Genomic DNA, 19348 nt, shown 5'->3' with positions numbered 1-19348 from the left:
TGCCTCAGCTTCCTGAGTAGCTGGGATTATAGGCATGCGCCACCATGCCTGGCTAATATTTTTATTTTTAGTAGAGATAGGGTTTCACCATGTTGGCCAGGCTGGTCTTGAACTCCTGACCTCAAGCGATCCACTTGCCTTGGCCTCCCAGAGTGCTGGCATTACAGGTTTGAGCCACTGTGCCCAGCCCAAGAGCTTTACTTTTAAACTCATTAAAATGGTGATGACAAGATAGAGGAAAGCATTGCTTCTGGCTGTGGTGTCCACTGAAATGTCCCTGAATAGTGATAGTACTACAGTATATTGCTCCTTTGTGTATACTGCACCACACAGTTTCAAAGTGCATTCCTGTTACTTATTCCTTGCACCTTTCCAAGAAAGGAAGGGGGGTGATATTGTAAGGAGAGCCTACCGTATAGTCAGTCAATCTCCTACCAGTAACATGTTCTTAAAGCCTGATTCCTAATCACTGGATAATGGAGATTTTAAGTTGAGTCTTATAAATCTAGATGCATCTGTTAGTGTTAATAGTTTCAAAATCTGTAACTAACCTGTTCTAATGGTTTTAACAGTTTCATTCAGATGTAATTTGCATACCATACAGTTCGCTCATTAAAAATGTACAATTCAGTCTTTTTCAGTAAGTTTACAGGGTTGTGTAACCCTCATCACATTCTAATTTTTGAACAATTTTGACACCCCCCCACCCAAAAAATACTCCATACACATTATCAGTCCCCCGCCATTCTCCTTCCACTAATGTTCTTCTTAGCAACCACCAATCTACTTTCTGTCTCTGTCGATCTGCTCTCTTAGACATTTCATAAAGATGAATCATACTGCATGCGGCCTTTGTGTCTGGCTTCTTTCATGGAATGTAATGTTTTCAAGGTTCACCCATGTTGTAGCATGTATCAGAACTTCATTCCTTTCATGGCTGAATAATACTCCATTGTGTAGATGGCACATCTGATTATCCATTAATCCATTTTCATTAGTCCATTTTCACACTGCTGATAAAGACATGCCCAAGACTGGGTAATTTATAAAGAAAAAGAGGTGTAATAGACTCACAGTTCCATGTGGCTGGGGAGGCCTCCCAATCATGGTGGAAGGCAAAAGGCATGTCTCATGTGGCGGTGACAAAAGAGAATAAGAACCAAGCGAGAGGGGTTTCCCCTTATAAAACTATCAGATCTTATTCACTACCACAAGAACAGTATGGGGGAAACCACCCGCATGATTCAGTTATCTCCCACCAAGTCCCTCCCAACACATGGGAATTATGGCAGCTGCAATTCAAGATGAGATTTGGGTGGGGACGCAGCCAAACCATATCACCATTGATGGACATTTGTGTTGTTTTCACTTTGTAGTTGTCATAAATTATGCTGCTGTGAACATTTATGTACAGATTTTTGTGGGTACATATGTTTTCAGTCCCCTTGGATATATAGCCAGGAGCGGAATTGCTGGGTCCTGGGGTAACTATGTTTAACCTTTTACAGAACTACCAGACTGAGTTCCAAAGTGGCTGCACCATTTTTACATTCTCACCAGGAATGTGTGAGGGTTCCAGTTTCTCCACATCGTCATCAACACTTATCTTCCTTTTTTTAGACTGTAGACATCCTAGTGGTTGTGAAGTGGTGTCTGCTTGGGGTTTTGATTCGCATCTCTCTAACGACTAATAATGTTGAGCATCTTTTCATTTGCTTGTTGGCCATTTATCCTCTTCGGGGAGGTGTCTATTTAAATTCTTGGCCCATTTTAAAATTGGGTTGTCCTTTTATTATTGAGTTGTAAGAGTTCTTTATGTATTCTAGATATGAGTCCCTTATCAGAGATTTGATTTGCAAGTATTTTTTCCCTTTCTGTGGGTTGTCTTTTCACTTTCCTGATGGGATCATTTGCAGTACTCTAATGATTTTTTAAAACATTTTCCTCCAGAATTTAGTCGGCGTCTTAAGGAACGCATGCACCACAATATTCCTCACCGATTCAACGTAGGACTGAACATGCGAGCCACAAAGTGTGCTGTGTGTCTGGATACCGTGCACTTTGGACGCCAGGCATCCAAATGTCTCGGTAAGATCAGTAGTTGTGCATCTGTGCTGGGCACCTGTGCATCTCCAGCTTAAAAAGTCTATCAGGTGGAGGTGATTTTTTTCTAACTCATCATATAGTGCATTCATTTTCGAGCTTCTTATTTCAGTAGGAGGATGCTATTTTTCCCCTGTTGAAGCTGTGAGTTTATATATGTCTGCAGCTCATGACTCCAGCCTGCTGCTCAAAGTGCCTTAGGCTTTGCTAATTTCCAGCCCCTTTTTGTCAGGCTGGTCTCTCCCTACCTTTACGCTGACTCCAACTGAAACATGCAAACGTGTTCTTTACACACGTGTTTGTGGGCGGCCTGGATTGAAGCCTGGAAAACTGGGTCAAGAGCACTTGGCACTTTTGTTTTCCCTTTCTGCAGGGGCCTGGCACCAGGGGAAGCTCAGGAGACTACCTGCAAGCCAGGGCCAGACTCTCTGGGCCCGGCTGGGGTAGAGAAGCCCAGGGGTTGGCTGGCAGAGGAAGGGAAGGGTCCGGGGTCGGCTGAGCATGCCCTCAGGTTGCTCACTGTTCTTCCCTAGAATGTCAGGTGATGTGTCACCCCAAGTGCTCCACGTGCTTGCCAGCCACCTGCGGCTTGCCTGCTGAATATGCCACACACTTCACCGAGGCCTTCTGCCGTGACAAAATGAACTCCCCAGGTCTCCAGACCAAGGAGCCCAGCAGCAGCTTGCACCTGGAAGGGTGGATGAAGGTGCCCAGGTACCATGGCAGGGTGGCTTGGGCTGGAGCAGGTGCTGCCACAAGCCACTCTGTCCCTGATGTTTTCTAGGGAAGTGTCTTTTCTAGGAACTCTGCCACCCCCTCATCCTATCCTCCAGCCGGATGTTTCTTCTGAGTTCAGACATTTTTCTTTTCCATCTTTCTTTCCTCAGGAATAACAAACGAGGACAGCAAGGCTGGGACAGGAAGTACATTGTCCTGGAGGGATCAAAAGTCCTCATTTATGACAATGAAGCCAGAGAAGGTAAATTAATAATTCAGGGGGAAGGTCATTGCACGTGGCTAACCCAGGTCTCCCCAGTGCTGGCGCGAAGGCTTTGTTTTTTGGACTGCCTTGCAAGCCTTCTACGCTTTTCCATTTTTGAAACTTACAAACCAAATGACTTCTCTAAAGGTTATTGGTGCGATACTCACATCTATAGGTCTCCCCCCTGAAGAACCCGCAGGGCGCTGCCCTGAAGATTCCACCTGCTAATACACCTTCCGAGAACTTCTGCCTCAGTCAACTAACCCATAAATCCGCATCGTCATCAGAAATTTGACTGTGCTACTCATCTGACACACTTTATTTTTTTTTATCTTCCCTCTCTGCCTTCTCTGCACACCTCTGTCCCTTCCTTGTTCTCGTGCGCCTCTCTTTACACACGTACCCTGTCTCTCTCTCTCCCTTGCTGTCTCTCTCGCTCTCTCTTCTCCTCTCTTCTCCCCTTGTTCTTGTTCCTGTTCTTTTGTTTTTCTTTCTGCCCTTCCTCTTTGCACCAAGCTGGACAGAGGCCGGTGGAAGAATTTGAGCTGTGCCTTCCCGACGGGGATGTATCTATTCATGGTGCCGTTGGTGCTTCCGAACTCGCAAATACAGCCAAAGCAGGTGAGGAGGAGCCGGAGGAGCCCCGCCCTGGAGGTGGGCCGGGCTTGGCCAATCAGCAGGGACAGAAGGGGTGGTACAGGGAAGATTGGCTCTGCAAAGGAGGCCCATCTTCCTCCGCTCCCCGCCTTGGCGGTAACTGGGATTTGCGTGGTTTGGTGGGCATCTTTGATCTCTCAGGCCCGTCCCTCCCAGTGGGAACGGGGGAAATCCACACGCAATCCTGTGCTCTCTGTGAAATCTCCTAGATGTCCCATACATACTGAAGATGGAATCTCACCCGCACACCACCTGCTGGCCCGGGAGAACCCTCTACTTGCTAGCTCCCAGCTTCCCTGACAAACAGCGCTGGGTCACCGCCTTAGAATCAGTTGTCGCAGGTGGGAGAGTTTCTAGGGAAAAAGCAGAAGCTGATGCTGTGAGTATGAAAACGGGCCCTGGAGGTTGTCTTTGTAAAGGGGGCTGACTTGGTAACTGGTGTTAACGACGAGAATCCCATTGGCCATTTTGACTCCCCTCAGACTCTCTCTCTGAGGGCTGATGGCTCTAGACTGTGTCATGGCCAGGAGTCTGGTGGTGATGAAGGCACAAGCACCAAAGTAGCTTGTGTGGCATCATGATCCATTTAGATTGTGGGAATCAGGGATGCGGTGGCTCATGCCTGTGGTCCCAGTGACCCAGGAGGCCAAGGCAGGAGGATCACTCGAGCCCAGGAGTTTGAAACCAGACTGGGCAAGATAGCAAGATCCCATCTCTTAAAAAAAGAAAAAGAAAGAAAGAAAGTTAGCCAGGTGTGGTGACATGCACCTGTAGTTCCAGCTAGTAGGGAGGCTGAGGCCGGCGGATCGCCCAGGAGTTTGAGGCTGCAGTGAGCTACGATTGTGCCACTGTACTCCAGCCTGGGCAACAGAGCGAGGCATGGACTGTAAAAACAAAGGAAAAAGAATGGGGGAATCGGCATCAGTAGCCTACTCTGGTGGCATTGTAGACCTTGGTTGTGGCGATGCAGCAGCAAATGTACTTATAAGGAAATCCTCTCTCCTGTTTACTCAAATGAGTTTGTCTGGTTTGAAGGCTTGAGTTAGAAGCACTTTGGCCACAAAGCAGCACAATAGGCTGCCGGCAGCTGCGTCCCCTCCAGGAAGGCTTTTCATAAGCATCTCAGTTGTTTTTGCAGTATTTGCTCTTCCGTAGGCAGGTTTGGAGTCCTACTTATCCTTAAGCTGTTAGAAACGTAGGTGTGCTGTGATTGGCATCACCCCACCTAAAATGTTCCAGGATACAAACAGTGCTCATTGCTCATTGACGTTTGCTCCAGCGAAGACCAAACAGCTCTTTTCAGACTCTTCACTCCTAATAAACACTTTATGTGTCAGCAATTGGCAGATTCTTAACCACAAGCCTCCTGAAAAGGGCTTTACTCAGTGGTTAGACCTGTTTGGATGACTTGTTGGTCGTTTCACACATGAGCCTTTTACTGAAATCCTTGTTAATATGTGTACAATAGGCCCGCGACTGTGTTTCTTACGAGCTTCTGCCTGCCTGGGTTCAGGTAAAGAGATGCCAAGGCGTGCTGGCTCGCTGCTAACACGGCGCCTTTGCACTTCTGCTGCAGCCTCATGGGGGAAGGAGTCTTTCATGTGTCTTATTAACCCTGCGCAGGTGAAATCTCCTTAGCTTCAGCTTATTTCTTATCACAGAATAGCTTTCCATGTCTTCTACGCTCCCTTATTTCTGCATCCCAGCCAAGTTATAACTCAGATGCTAATTAACAGCTGCCCCAGAGATACCAATAGCACTCGCATTTTGCATTTGGAGCTCAGATCAAAATACGGGCTGAGCTAAGAGCATATGTGCGTTTCTGAGCATTTCCAGGAATAACTTGGCCTTAACCTTCTCTTGGTTTCTCTGGATGGTTTGGTCATAAACAGATCAGCCTCACGATGTCTTCTGTTTTTCTTTTCTTTCACCTATGAAAAGAAACTGCTTGGAAACTCCCTGCTGAAACTGGAAGGTGATGACCGTCTAGACATGAACTGCACACTGCCCTTCAGTGACCAGGTAATGCTTGCATGGGCACGGCCAGCTGGTGTCTGGTTACAGCCACACCCCATCAAGAAAGAAAGGGCTGTGGAGGCCTTGTTGCTCTTACTAGAGATTGTTCTGGTGACGTGACCGTGCTTATGTTCTGCCTTCGGACTTCTGCCCTTGCAGGTGGTGTTGGTGGGCACCGAGGAAGGGCTCTATGCCCTGAATGTCTTGAAAAACTCCCTAACCCATGTCCCAGGAATTGGAGCAGTCTTCCAAATTTATATTATCAAGGACCTGGAGAAGCTACTCATGATAGCAGGTGTGAGGCCAAGGACATGGTGTTTTTTCTTTACTTTCAAGGGAGCCAATATGTTGAAGCCACGTTTCATGCTCGTAAAACACAAAATAGTAGAGAGGAGCCGTTGTAGCTCTTATCTCTGTGTCCCCATAGATGCCCAAGCCTCAGCTAATGGACCCCCTCTGTCCAGATTGAGTTCCCTTCCAGTATCCAGTTTAGCACAGTCTGACATTCCCAAAGAACATCCCACTGTTAGGCCAAGTGAAGAGTGCTAAGCCTCAAAGACTCTCTAAAGCCAAACCCTTTGTCCTGATTGCAACGAAACCACTGTGGGCCCTGACCTTCTGAGAGCTTGCTTGCTCTGTTAACTCTGTGATCTCTCTCAAGTCACCATTTGCTAATATTTTGTCATAATTTTTTTCTCTGTCTTCTTAACACACACACACACACACACACACACTCTCTCTCTCTCTCTCTCTCTCTCTCTCTCTCTCTCTCTCTCTCTCTCTCCTGAACCATTTGAGAGTTAGTTGCAGGTATGACGCCAAGTTCTTCAGTATATCAACCTAAGGATTGAAGACATTCTGTCACATAACCAGGGTACAATTTATTTCTGTCTGTGTTAGTGACATTATTTTTAAAGGGGAAAAAAGTAATATATCAATTCAGTGTTCAAAACAACAACAGTTAGGTCTTGTTTCAGGCATGGCTGGATCCAGGGACTGACATACTATGGACAAGAACTGGCCTTTCTTAATCTCAGCTCTTTTTCCTCCGTCTCTTCCTCTCTTCCTTATTTTATTCTTTAGAGCAGTTTTAGATTCACAGCAAAATTGAAAGGTACAGAGAGTTCCCATATACCCCCATTCTCATATATGCATAGCCTCCCCCACTGCCAACATCCCCCACCAGAGTGATACGTTTGTTAGAGTCAGTGAACCTACATTGACACATTGACAGTGACACATCGTTGTCACCCCAAGTCTACAGTTTACATTATAGAGTTCTTTCTTGGTGGTATACATTCTATGGGTTTTGAAAAACATATAATGACATGTATCCACACATAGAGTATCATTTAGAATAGTTTCACATACTGTAATTTTTGCATTTAGGAAATTTACCCTTACTATAATACAAGTATCCGCTATGCTGCCCATAGTTGGATTTTACCTGTGGCTTCTATAATGTCCCCGAATTTGCATTGCATTTAATCATGTCTCTCTAGTCTCCTTTAATCTGAACGGTTCCTCAGCCTTTTGTCTCTCCTGACATCCACATATTTGGATAGTCTAAGTCTGTTTTTTCATAGAATGCCTCCTCATTCCTCCCTCACACATTCGTTCTTTACTTTGCTGGGGAGCATGTTTGAAAGTACAGTTCACATTCTCCAATTTTATGTCTGCAGAATTCCACCCTCCTCAGAATCTTGACTAAAAGGCCAAATGTTATTGTCTTAGATTTAAATCATGGACTTGGGCCGGGCATGGTGGCTCACGCCTGTAATTTCAGCACTTTGGGAGGCTGAGGCGGGCAGATCACAAGGTCAGGAGTTTGAGACCAGCCTGACCAACATGGTGAAACCCCGTCTCTACTAAAAATAAAAAAAAAAAAATTAGCCAGGCGTGGTAGCATGCACCTGTAATCCCAGCTACTCAGGAGGCTGAGGCAGGAGAATTGCTTGAACCCAGGAGGCAGAGGTTTTAGTGAGCCGAGATTGCACCATTGCACTCCAGTGTGGGCAACAGAGCAAGACTCTGTCTCAAAAATTAAAAAAAAAAAAATAAATAAATCATGGACCTAAAATGTGTTTATATGGATTTGTGGAAAACTCAGATCATCTGTGTGGCCTCTTGTGACTTTTACTTGTGACTAGAACTAGAACCACCATCCCGTACCTTTACTTAACGGCTTCACGCTGACGAGAGGTTGTTCCTTTTCCTGTTCAGGAGAAGAGCGGGCACTGTGTCTTGTGGACGTGAAGAAAGTGAAACAGTCCCTGGCCCAGTCCCACCTGCCTGCCCAGCCCGACATCTCACCCAACATTTTTGAAGCTGTCAAGGGCTGCCACTTGTTTGGGGCAGGCAAGGTAAGCTCCCCTCAGAGTCCTAGCTGGTGGAATGTTCTGGAAATTGACACTACCTCTCTTCCCACAGAGCTCATTGATTTGACCTTCAAGATAGTGTCAACTTAAATAACAAACAGAGAGGGGCTCTCTGAAAGAAAAGAGATTGATTTGGGAACAGGGCTTTGCAATGGGAATACATGTGCCATTGTAAACTATGTGGGTATCTAGGGAGATAAAGGAAGACAGAGGTTTGTAAGTGAGGATTCCATAGTCTTTTTGAAATAATTATCCTTGGCTTCAAAGATTAATAACAAGACTGACGCTTGTCTAAGGTTGGACAGGTAGTCACTGGGCGGATGTCCTTGCAGAAATATTTTTTGTGTAAGATTGCAATGGCCTGGCCGGGCGCGGTGGCTCATGCCTGTAATCCCAGCACTTTGGGAGGCCGAGGCAGGTGGATCACGAGGTCAAGAGATCAAGACCATCCTGGCCAACATGGTGAAACCCCGTCTCTACTAAAAATACAAAAATTAGCTGGGCACGGTGGCAGGCGCCTGTAATCCCAGCTACTCGGGAGGCTGAGGGAGGAGAATGACTTGAACCCAGGAGGCGGAGGTTGCAGTGAGCCGAGATTGCGCCACCGCACTCCAGCCTGGTGACAGGGGAAAAAAGAACAGATTGCAATGGCCTTTGTGGTTTTCGTCGAGTCTCTTTTTTATCAGGCACACAAGTGTGAGAATCCTCTCTTCATGGCCTCCTCCTGCTCTAATGTCAGCGTTTTGTTAACATTGGCAGCTCCATTTTGATTCTGACAACTTTCACAATTGTACATCCTCAAACTAGGTTAAATTTCTGTTGCCTCCTTTAGGCATGTGAAATAATTTGTGTAGCCATGAAATTTGTACAGGTTTTGAATCTAAAATAAATGTCTGAGAGCAAAATGGGAATAAAATTAACAAAACTAGAAGGATGATCCATAATTTAAAAATAAGTGTGTGTGCGTGTGCATGTGCATGTGTATGTCTGCTGTGTCTGTGAGAGAGTGATGAACCTTAAAAAAAATCTAATGTGGATCTCCATGTCTGAACTAGATGAAAGTATGTTTCATTACAAGGAATTTAAAAATTCGAATTTATGACATTTACATAACAAAGTCAGTTCATGAGAACTCAAGTTAATTCATTTGTAGCTTCTGGCATATTGAAAAGTGGCACATAAAATACCTTTGTTTGCTTCTTTAATCAAAAAGTCAAAAAATAACAGATGCTGGTGAGGTCCTGGAGAAAAAGGAACACTTATACATTGTTGGTGGGAGTATAAATTAGTTCAACCATTGTGGAAGACAGTGTGGGGATCCTCAAAGACCTAAAAATGGAAATACCATTCAACCCAGCAATCCCATTACTGGGTATATACCCAAAGGAATATAAATCATTCTATTATAAAGTCACATGCATGTGTATGTTCATTGCAGCCTACTCATAATAGCAAAGACATGGAATCCACCTAAATGCCCATCAATGGTAGACTGGATAAAGAAAATGTGGTACATATACACCATGGAATATTATGCAGCTCTAAAAAGGAATGAGATCATGTCCTTTGCAGGAACATGGATGGAGCTGTAGGCCATTATCCTAAGCAAACTAATGCAGGAACAGAAAAACAAATACCACATGTTTTCACTTATAAGTGGGAGCTGAATGATGAGAACACATGGACACATAGAGGGGAACACACACACTGGGGCCCATCAGAGGGTGGAGGGTGGGAGGAGGGAGGGGATCGGGAAAAATAACTAATGGATACTAGGCTTAATATGCAGGTGATGAAATAACCTGTACAACAAACCCCCATGACATGAGTTTATTGATACAACAAACCTGCACATGTGCCTGTGAACTTAAAAGTTAAAGTAGAAAATAATAAAAAAGAGTGTTTGCGGGTATATATACATGTACATGTATAACTTTAATTAAGTCTGAATCAGGTGTTTATAGACCCCCTGAGGCTACTGGCGTTCTGCTGTTGAAAACCATCGCATTTTGACCCTCAGAAGAGAGCACACTGCACATTTGTTCATTCAGCCGCTCAATCAACATTTTTTTTTTTTTTTGACACAGAGTCTTGCTCTGTCACCCAGGCTGGAGCACAGCGGCATGATCTTGGCTCACTGTAGCCTCTGCCTCCCGGCTTTCAGCGATTCTCCCTCTTCAGCCTCCCAAGTAGCTGGGACTACAGGCACGCACCATCACAGCAGGCCAATTTTTGTATTTTTAGTAGAGACAGGGTTTGACCATGTTGGCCAGGCTAGTCTCGAACTCCTGGCCTCAGGTGATCCACCCACCTTGGCCTCCCAAAGTGCTGGGATTACAGGCATGAGCCACTGCACCTGGCCAAAATTTTTTTTTTTTTTTTTTTTTTTGAGACGAGTCTCACTCTGTCACCCAGGCTGGAATGCAGTGGTGTGATCTTGGCTCACTGCAGCCTCTGCCTTCCGGGTTCAAGTGATTCTCCTGCCTCAGCCTCCTGAGTAACTGGGATTACAGGCATGCCCACCATGCCCAGCTAATAAAAATTAGTTTTTTAAATTAGAAATTATTTTCATTCTAATATCTGAACTGTTCAAAAAATGTATGGAACATATATGTAAATCATAAAGCCTAATAATGTCATAAGCATCCACACACTCACTACCCAGTCCAAGAAATAGAACATGGCTAACAATTTCCCTTTTCTTGTGTGTTCCTCCCTTATCCCGGCCCATCTTCATTCTCCCACTGTACCAGCTGCTGACCTTCGTGCCAGGACTAATTTGAGCAGTAAGCCTCATTTGGTGAATGATAAACATCTGGTTGTAGCAGGAGACGTTAAAAGGGTTTCAGCTGTTCTAGAAAAAGAACGTTTTGATGTAGAACTCTGCACGTGTATGAGTTCTTAGCTAAGAACTTTTCCTTTTGTATTGAAATTTTCTCTAAATGTGGGCTGGGTGTGGTGGTTCACACTTGTAATCCCAGCACTTTGGGAGGCCGAGGCAGGTGGATCACTTGAGGCCAGGAGTTCGAGACCAGCCTGGCCAACATGGCAAAACCCCATCTGTACTTAAAATACAAAAATTGGCCAGGCATGGTGGTGCGCACCTGTAGTCCCAGCTACTTGGGAGGCTGAGGTGGGAGAATGGCTTGAAGCCGGGAGGTGGAGGCTGCAGTGAGCCGAGATCATGCCACTGCACTCCAGCCTGGGCGACAGAGTGAGACTCCGTCTCAGAAGAAAAGAAATTTTCTCTAAATTCGTTTAGCAGTCTCTACCACCTTTCCTCTCCCCTCCCTCATTCTGTCTTCTCCCTCCTCACAAGGTAAGTTTGTCAAAAGATTCTGTCTCCAGCAGAAGGCACATGTGTGGGAAAGGTGTGTGGTGTCAGGTGCCTCCCTGAGGCCTTCTCTGGATCCCAGGTAAAGCCTTGGTTCTCGACCAGGGGTAATTCTGCCTTACCAGGGGACATTTGGTAATGGCTGGAGACATTTTTGATTGTCACACATTGAAGTGCTGCAGGCATCTAGTGGGTCAAGGCCAGGGATACTGCTCATATCCTGCGATGCCCAGGACAGCCCTCCCCCCACCACACAGAATGATCTGGTCTGAATCATCAATGGCGCTGAGCCTGAGAGCTTTTCCTAGTTTTGCCCCACAGCCGGTATCACACTGGTGACAGTCTTTTTCTTTTCTTGGTTGCTTTTCAGATTGAGAACGGGCTCTGCATCTGTGCAGCCATGCCCAGCAAAGTCGTCATTCTCCGCTACAACGAAAACCTCAGCAAATACTGCATCCGGAAAGTAAGTCCTGGGCCTTGCCTTGGTTGAACGTGGGAAAGCCAGTCCTGCTCTCTCAGCGAGCCAGTGTGGAAAGTGCACTGTCCTGGGACACAGCCTGTACTGGGTTCCTTCCACCCTGCGGGCCTTTAGCCTGGGGTGACCTCTGTCGTCAGCGAGATCCTTCCTTTGTGGAGGATTCCCCAGGGCCACTAGTAGCTGCGGTTTCCCTCCTGCTTTTCTTCTCACATTTGCGAACTGCCTCCCCATCCAGCCCAGTGAGTTCAGCCTTTGTTAGAACAGAAAGTTGACTGATAGGAAAAACCAGTGGAAAAAAAAAAGGGGGGGCTCTTTCTAAGATCCTAGCAGTCCCAGGTAGCACTTATCAGAATCTTTCTCAAATTCTAGAGGTGTCTATTAATATAACCTTCTGCAATAACCAGTGCTAGCAGTATTTTGATATGTAATTAGGGAGCTGCTTCTTTTCGGAGCAGAGTGAGCTGTGATGATGACTGCAATATGGACGAGATGTGTGTTAGATCCTTAAATCTGCCTGGCTTCTGGAGAATGCTGTCTGATGTCCCTACCTAGGAGTGTCCCACTCCTCCTAAGCCTGATGTATTTCTGGTGCTTTCATGATTAGTCTCAGAAATGAAATGAGGCTGGGCATGTTGGCTCACGCCTATAATCCCAGCACTTTGGGAGGCCGAGGAGGGTGGATCACTTGAGGTCAGGAGTTTGAGACCAGCCTGGCCAACATGGTGAAACCCTGTCTCTACTAAAAATACAAAAATTAGCCGGGCATGGTGGCGGGTGCTTGTTATCTCAGCTACTTGGGAGGCAGAGGCAGGAGAATTGCATAAACGTGGGAGGTGGAAGTTGCAGTGAACTGAGATTGCACTACTGCACTCCAGCCTGGGCAACAGAGCAAGACTCCATCTCAAAAAAAAAAAAAAAAAAAAGTGAAATGAAGGGTGAATAATATATAAGGGTCATTACCTGTTAGAGAAACTGTTCCATTCTGGGCAGGGTGGTGTTAGTTTAGTTGGTGTGTTCATTGGGTGCCCACCCTGTAAGGGACTGAACTGGCTGTTTTACAAGCACCTTTCACCACAGTTCTGAAAAGCAGAGACAGTTATTCCCAATTTTCAGGTAAGACAACTGAGGCTGGCAGAAAATCCTCAGTTACAAAGTTGAGACCAGAACTGAAGTTTGATTTTTTTTCCTACCATTTCACTATATCGTGCTTCCTCAAAGTTTTCCCATACTTAGTAGGTGACCAAGAAATATTCAGTGATGATGATAATGCTCACTAGAATTTGAACTGTTAGCTTCAGGAAAATTCTCAGAAATCATTGCTTCTTTATGATTCCCGGCCACACATTTTGAATAGGTGTGCCTGGTTTTTTGATGACATTAGGATTGGCCTAAAAACAACTAAAAATAATCAGGAAGCAGGTAATTAAGATGACAATAATGATGATCATGATGATGACTGCATAGGTAATATAGGTTCAAACTAGAAACTTGGAAGCTAGCAAAAAGAAGGAAACCAAAACCATTGCTGCTGACCACCACTGTTAATAGTTGTTGTATTTTTCCTGTCTTTTTTTTTCCTGTGATAACAATGTTGTATTGTTCAAGATCTGTCTCTTCATTGGAATGCTGTTTCTTTCTTTTCTTTCTTTTTTTTTTTGAGACAGAGTTTTGCTCTTGTCGCCCAGGCTGTAGTGCAATGGCACTATCTCAGCCCACTGCAACCTCTGCCTCCCGGGTTTGAGTGATTCTCCTGCCTCAGCCTCCTGAGTAGCTGGGATCACAGGTGCACACCACCACACCTGGCTAATTTTTTGTATTTTTAGTAGAGACGGGGTTTCACCATGTTGGCTACACTGGTCTCGAACTCCTGACCTCAGGTGATCCACCTGCCTCAGCCTCCCAAAGTGCTGGGATTACAGATGTGAGCTACTGCGCCCAGCCTGGAATGGTGTTTCTGACCCCATCTTTTTTTGGCTGCAGTTTGACCTTGTTTTCTTAGTTTTGGGTTGCATGGAACAATAGGAAGAGATAACAAATGGATCACTGTTCATCCTGAGAGGCATGAAAGGTGAATGGGGCGTGTGCAGTGGCTCAAGCTTGTAATTCTAATGCTTTGGGAGGCTGAGGTGGGAGGATTGCTTGAGCCCAGTGGTTTGAGGCTGCAGTGAGCTATGATCGCACCACTGCACTCTAACCTAGGTGACAGAGCGAGATCTTGTCTCCAAAAAAAAAAAAGATGAATGGCTTTCTATGACAACGTGAACAAGCTTGGTGACAATGTTCTCCAGGGCTTGGCTAGATGCTGTAGGCAGAAGCAGAACAGCTGTGGACCTTGGCTGCCCTGTGTTACCTCTCACGCCCTTCTCTTCTGCTCTCATGTCTCAGGAGATAGAGACCTCAGAGCCCTGCAGCTGTATCCACTTCACCAATTACAGTATCCTCATTGGAACCAATAAATTCTACGAAATTGACATGAAGCAGTACACGCTCGAGGGTAGGACCCACCTCCTCTTTCCCACCCACCCATGGCTCAGGCCGCGCTGAGACTCAGAACTCACTCCTGAAGCCCCGCTTCTCGCCTGCCTTTACAGAATTCCTGGATAAGAATGACCATTCCTTGGCACCTGCTGTGTTTGCCGCCTCTTCCAACAGCTTCCCTGTCTCAATCGTGCAGGTGAACAGCGCAGGGCAGCGAGAGGAGTACTTGCTGTGTTTCCACGGTGAGTCGTGGCTGCACCCACTGCCCTTTTGGGTCCTCATGGACACTAGGGACCCATGAGGGGTTGGAGGAGGGTACATGGAGCTCTGGGGCAGGATAGGTTTGACTAGGGGTACAGAGAATGTCCTTCCAGCACCACCAAGTCCCCTTGGGGATGCTCCTCTCCATCACCAGATACTAGCGTGGTCTAACTTTATCACATTCTCTCCAAAGAGCAGGCAGTTTTTTCCTCATCCATCCCTTGCCTTTCTTTCTCTCCCTTTCCTTTCTCTTACTCTGTCCTCATTTCGTCCTGCCCTTCCTTCCCCTCCCTTTCCATCCTTCTATCTGTCTTTTTCTTTGTTTCATTCTTTCTTTTCTTTCTTTCTTGGGTCCTCCCCTCCCCCTCCCCATCCCCTCCCTCCCCTCCCCCTTCCCTTCTTTCCTGAGTCTTTCCGTCTTTCCCTGTCTGTCCTCCTTCCTCCGGATCGCTTCATTCCCCTCTCTCTCTGTCTCTTTCTCTTTCCCTCTCCTCCTCTTATTCCTTTCCTTCTTTTCACTTGAGTTCTCTTTCTTTAATAAAATTTAATAAATTAAATTAAATTTAAAAAGTCCCTCATTTTTAATAAAGCTGAGAGCTGGCTCAGCAGAGAGCCTCTGGTTTTCACAGTCAGTCCCATCTGGCCAGGGGTCCCTGGGCTCTGCTCCTCATTCTTCCATCACCATGTGTGTCGCTGATGCCCCTGCTCTTGGCTGTGCTAATGCCCACGTGCTCTTGACACCTTGCAGAATTTGGAGTGTTCGTGGATTCTTACGGAAGACGTAGCCGCACAGACGATCTCAAGTGGAGTCGCTTACCTTTGGCCTTTGGTACGTGAGGCTCAGTGTGGGGGCTTCTCTTTTGCCAGCAGCTGGTGTCCTGGAAAAGAATTGCATCCAGGTGCGGTGGCTCACGCCTGTAATCCCAACACTTTGGGAGGCCGAGGCAGGTGGATCATGAGGTCAGGAGTTTGAGCCCAGCCTGACCAACATGGCGAAACCCCATTTCTACTAAAAATACAAAAATTAGCCAGGCATGGTGGCATGTGCCTGTAGTCCCAGCTACTCAGGAAGCTGAGGCAGGATAATTGCTTGAACCCAGGAGGCGGAGGTTGCAGTGAGCTGAGATCACACCACTGCACTCCAGCCTGGGTGACAAAGCGAGACTCTGTCTCAAAAAAACAACAAAAAAAACCGCAATTGCAAGTGGAAATTTTTTTCTTTTTTGGCCTAAGCACTGTGCATGTGAATTCCATTAGATACCAAGTGCCATGTGTAACAGTCACCCGGAGAACTGTTCATGGAAAGATTCTGAGGCTCGATGAAGAGCTGCCTACGCCAGATTCACCAGCCCACAGTCCCAGCCCTGGGAAATATTTGCTAGGCTCTCATGATAGAAAGGAGCCCAATTCCTGTAGATTTATTTCAGTCATTTCCAAAGGCTGCAGAGTGTCCCATGGCATAGCTGAACACCTGTTCACTTAACCAGTTCTAATTAGGCAAAGCAGTAAGGCCATGCCCGTTTTGTTTGTAAGTGTAAACAACACTACGATGAACATCCTTGTACTAATCTTTTTGCACTTGTTAGATAGCACCCCCTGATTATAAGCTCCTAAAAGTGGAACTGTTGGATCAAAGACTAAACACACACATACATACAAGTATGTACATACGTATCTGTGTGAATGTTCTGAAATGCCGTCGTGGCCCAGATACCCTTCGAGGCTATTTTGTTTCTCTCTTGCTGCATAACAAGCCATCTGAAAGCTTAGTGACTTCAAACAACAGCTTATTATTGGCCCCAACTCCGTGGCTTGACTGGACAGTTCTGCTTCATGTGGTATCAGCAGGGCCACTGGGACAACTAGAAAGCCCAAGACAGGCTCACAAACATGGCACGCAATGAGTGCTGGCCATAATGTGGGCGCTCAGCTGCGGCTGGTGGCTGGAGGCCTTGTTGCTTTCCACGCTGGCTTCTTCCAAGAATATAGAAGCAGAAGCTGGCAAGCTTGCTCACTTCCACCACGCTCTACTGGTTAGAGCAGACCGCAGAGTCAGCCCAGATTCAAGGCCAGGGAACTGCACCAGGGCACGCATACCAGAACCCATGACTTTAAAAGTCTAATACCAAGTCTTGCCACAAGGAATAATAGTGCTTTTTCCCTTTAAGGCAGAAAATATTTCCAGTCCTGTGTGCTCTAGTTTCAGTGACACTGTCATACAGAGATAGAGTATTAAGAAGACCAGCAATGTCTAAATATCTGTGAACCCAGTCTTTTTTTTAAAATAGAACCCAGTCTTTTTTTTTTTTTTTTTTTGAGTCGGATTTTCACTCTTGTTGCCCAGGCTGTAGGGCAATGGCACAATCTCAGCTCACTGCAACCTCTACCTCCCGGGTTCAAGTGATTCTCCTGCCTCAGCCTCCCAAGTAGCTGGGATTATAGGTGCCTGTCACCATACCCGGCTAATTTTTTCTATGTTTAGTAGAGACAGGGTTTCACCATGTTGGCCAGGCTGGTCTTGAACTCCTGATCCCAGGTGATCCACCCGCCTCGGCCTCCCAAAGTGCTGGGATTACAGGCATGAGCCACCGCGCCCAGCCTGAACCTAGTCTTTTTAAAAATTGAATTCTTTGAAGATGTTTACAATCAGTTTTAAAAGGTATACAATGAAAAGTCTCACCCAGAGAGTCCATCTCCCAAATTCTCCATCGCTATTCCTCCAAAGAAAAAAAAGCTCATATGAGTTTCTTGTCCTTCCAGTACTTTATGCAAATACTAGCACATAAAATATATATATTCTTTTTCCCAGCTTTTTAAAAATCAGTAAGGCAGAATACTTCCCACATGATTCTGAACCTTGCTTTTTGCACTGAGCAGTGTACCTTGGGCATTCTTTCATATCTGTACAAAGAGAGCCTTTTCATGCATGTTTACAGCTGCACAGAATTCCATAGATGTATTATAATTTTTTTTTTTTTTTTTGAGACGGAGTCTCCCTCTGTTGCCCAGGTCGGAGTGCAGTGGTGCCATCTCAGCTCACTGCAACCTCTGCCTCTTGGGTTCAAGTGATTCTCCCGCCTCAGCCTCCTGAGTAGCTGGGATTACAGGTGTACACCACCATGCCTGGCTAATTTTTGTATTTTTAGTAGAGATGGGGTTTCACCATGTTGGCCAGGCTGGTCTGGAACTCCTGACTTCAGGTGATCCACCTGCCTTGGCCTCCCAAAGTGCTGGGATTACAGGCATGAGCCACCACGCCCAGATGTATTATAATGTATTTAGCCAATCCCTACACTGTACACTTGAGTTGTTTTCCATCTTCTGCTGTAACAAACCACACGGCAGTGAATATCCTCGAACATGCATGACTGTTCTGGCGCATAGATATGTATTTGTTGGGTGAGTTGCTTTACACAGGATTGCTGGGTCAAAGAATGCATTGCGGCCAGATTTTGATTTTCCCTCTTTTCACCATTCTTTGGCCCACACTGTGCCTGCATGGTGATCACACAGCCTACAGAGAACCCTATCTGTTTGTGACCCACTTCAACTCACTCGAAGTAATTGAGATCCAGGCACGCTCCTCAGCAGGGTAAGCATTGTCCTCCCATGCATGGAAAACTTCAGCTATTGGGGTAGGTGTTGGGGCCGGCCGCATGTTCCTTCCTAACTTGCCTAGCAATGGAGGTAGCCTGCAATGAAGGTAACTGGAACTCTGGGACTCTGCAGGACCCCTGCCCGAGCGTACCTGGACATCCCGAACCCGCGCTACCTGGGCCCTGCCATTTCCTCAGGAGCGATTTACTTGGCGTCCTCATACCAGGATAAATTAAGGGTCATTTGCTGCAAGGGAAACCTCGTGAAAGAGTCCGGCACTGAACACCACCGGGGCCCGTCCACCTCCCGCAGGTAACCAGCTTCTCCTCTTCCTCAGTACCAGGGGCAACGTGCTTTTCTGCAAGGCAGAAGGAAGTGATACTAAACCAGTAGAATGTTTCCCAATCTTCACTTTGTTCTTAAGCTCAAACCATTCATTTGTTTGCGATCTGCGGCACTGAAATAACACAGACCATTATGAGCATCAGGAGAATTAGAAAATACCACCTTGCAAAGTCAGAGGGGAGAGGTCTGATCTTTCTCTCCTGGGTATTTTCATTGGCTTGGTGAGAAATGGAGCACAAATTAGGCATTTATTGCTTTAGCAGGTATTCTGCGGTGCTAGTTGTTGGGCTTGTGGGGGAGGGAGAATGGTGAATAAAGCAGACGTAGCCCCTCCCTGATGGCACTCACAGCGCAGTGGGAGAGATGCTGGCTATCAGAGATTAAGGCATGGAAGGATGAGGCCCTGGTGGGGTGGTTGAAAGCCTGGACGTGGAGGTGAGGGAGGATTTCCCATCAGATACGAGGTGGGGGCAGGGAGACCAGTGAGGGGTGCTCAGGCAGGAGGGAAGGCAAGCCATGCCTGGAGGTCCAGAGGTGTGAGGTCGTGAGAGCAGGTCAGGGACTCCTGGCCAGCCTCGTGCCTTCCCTGGAATGCGAGACCTCCTGAACAGGATTGGACTCAAACAGCCATTGATAAAGAAGCAGTTAAATAAATTAAAGTACAGCCCTGGGAAGGAATGTTGTGCAGGCATCTGGGGAAAAGAATGAAGAACTCACAC

At 46.3% G+C, this 19348-nt stretch overlaps 1 protein-coding gene and 1 non-coding gene across 2 annotated transcripts in view; both read left to right on the top strand.

Moving 5' to 3' along the window:
• The window catches only part of CIT (citron rho-interacting serine/threonine kinase), a 191349-nt gene that overhangs the window by 160914 nt on the left and 11087 nt on the right, over window positions 1-19348 (top strand). The window contains 14 exon segments of the mRNA NM_001329948.2: window positions 1951-2088; window positions 2637-2817; window positions 2991-3082; window positions 3602-3706; window positions 3952-4121; window positions 5684-5764; window positions 5918-6053; window positions 7982-8121; window positions 11841-11933; window positions 14334-14442; window positions 14540-14668; window positions 15436-15516; window positions 18201-18279; window positions 18417-18596. Coding sequence (NP_001316877.2) covers window positions 1951-2088; window positions 2637-2817; window positions 2991-3082; window positions 3602-3706; window positions 3952-4121; window positions 5684-5764; window positions 5918-6053; window positions 7982-8121; window positions 11841-11933; window positions 14334-14442; window positions 14540-14668; window positions 15436-15516; window positions 18201-18279; window positions 18417-18596 — 1714 coding nt within the window.
• On the top strand, window positions 2561-2650 carry MIR1178 (microRNA mir-1178). The gene has a single exon (NR_035563.1). It is a non-coding gene; the product is annotated as a microRNA mir-1178 (primary transcript).

The sequence above is a fragment of the Pan troglodytes genome, chromosome 10 (assembly GCF_028858775.2).
Source record: "Pan troglodytes isolate AG18354 chromosome 10, NHGRI_mPanTro3-v2.0_pri, whole genome shotgun sequence".
Taxonomy (NCBI): domain Eukaryota; kingdom Metazoa; phylum Chordata; class Mammalia; order Primates; family Hominidae; genus Pan; species Pan troglodytes.
Note: the sequence above shows the minus strand (reverse complement) of the source record. Positions and strands in the feature narration are given on the sequence as shown.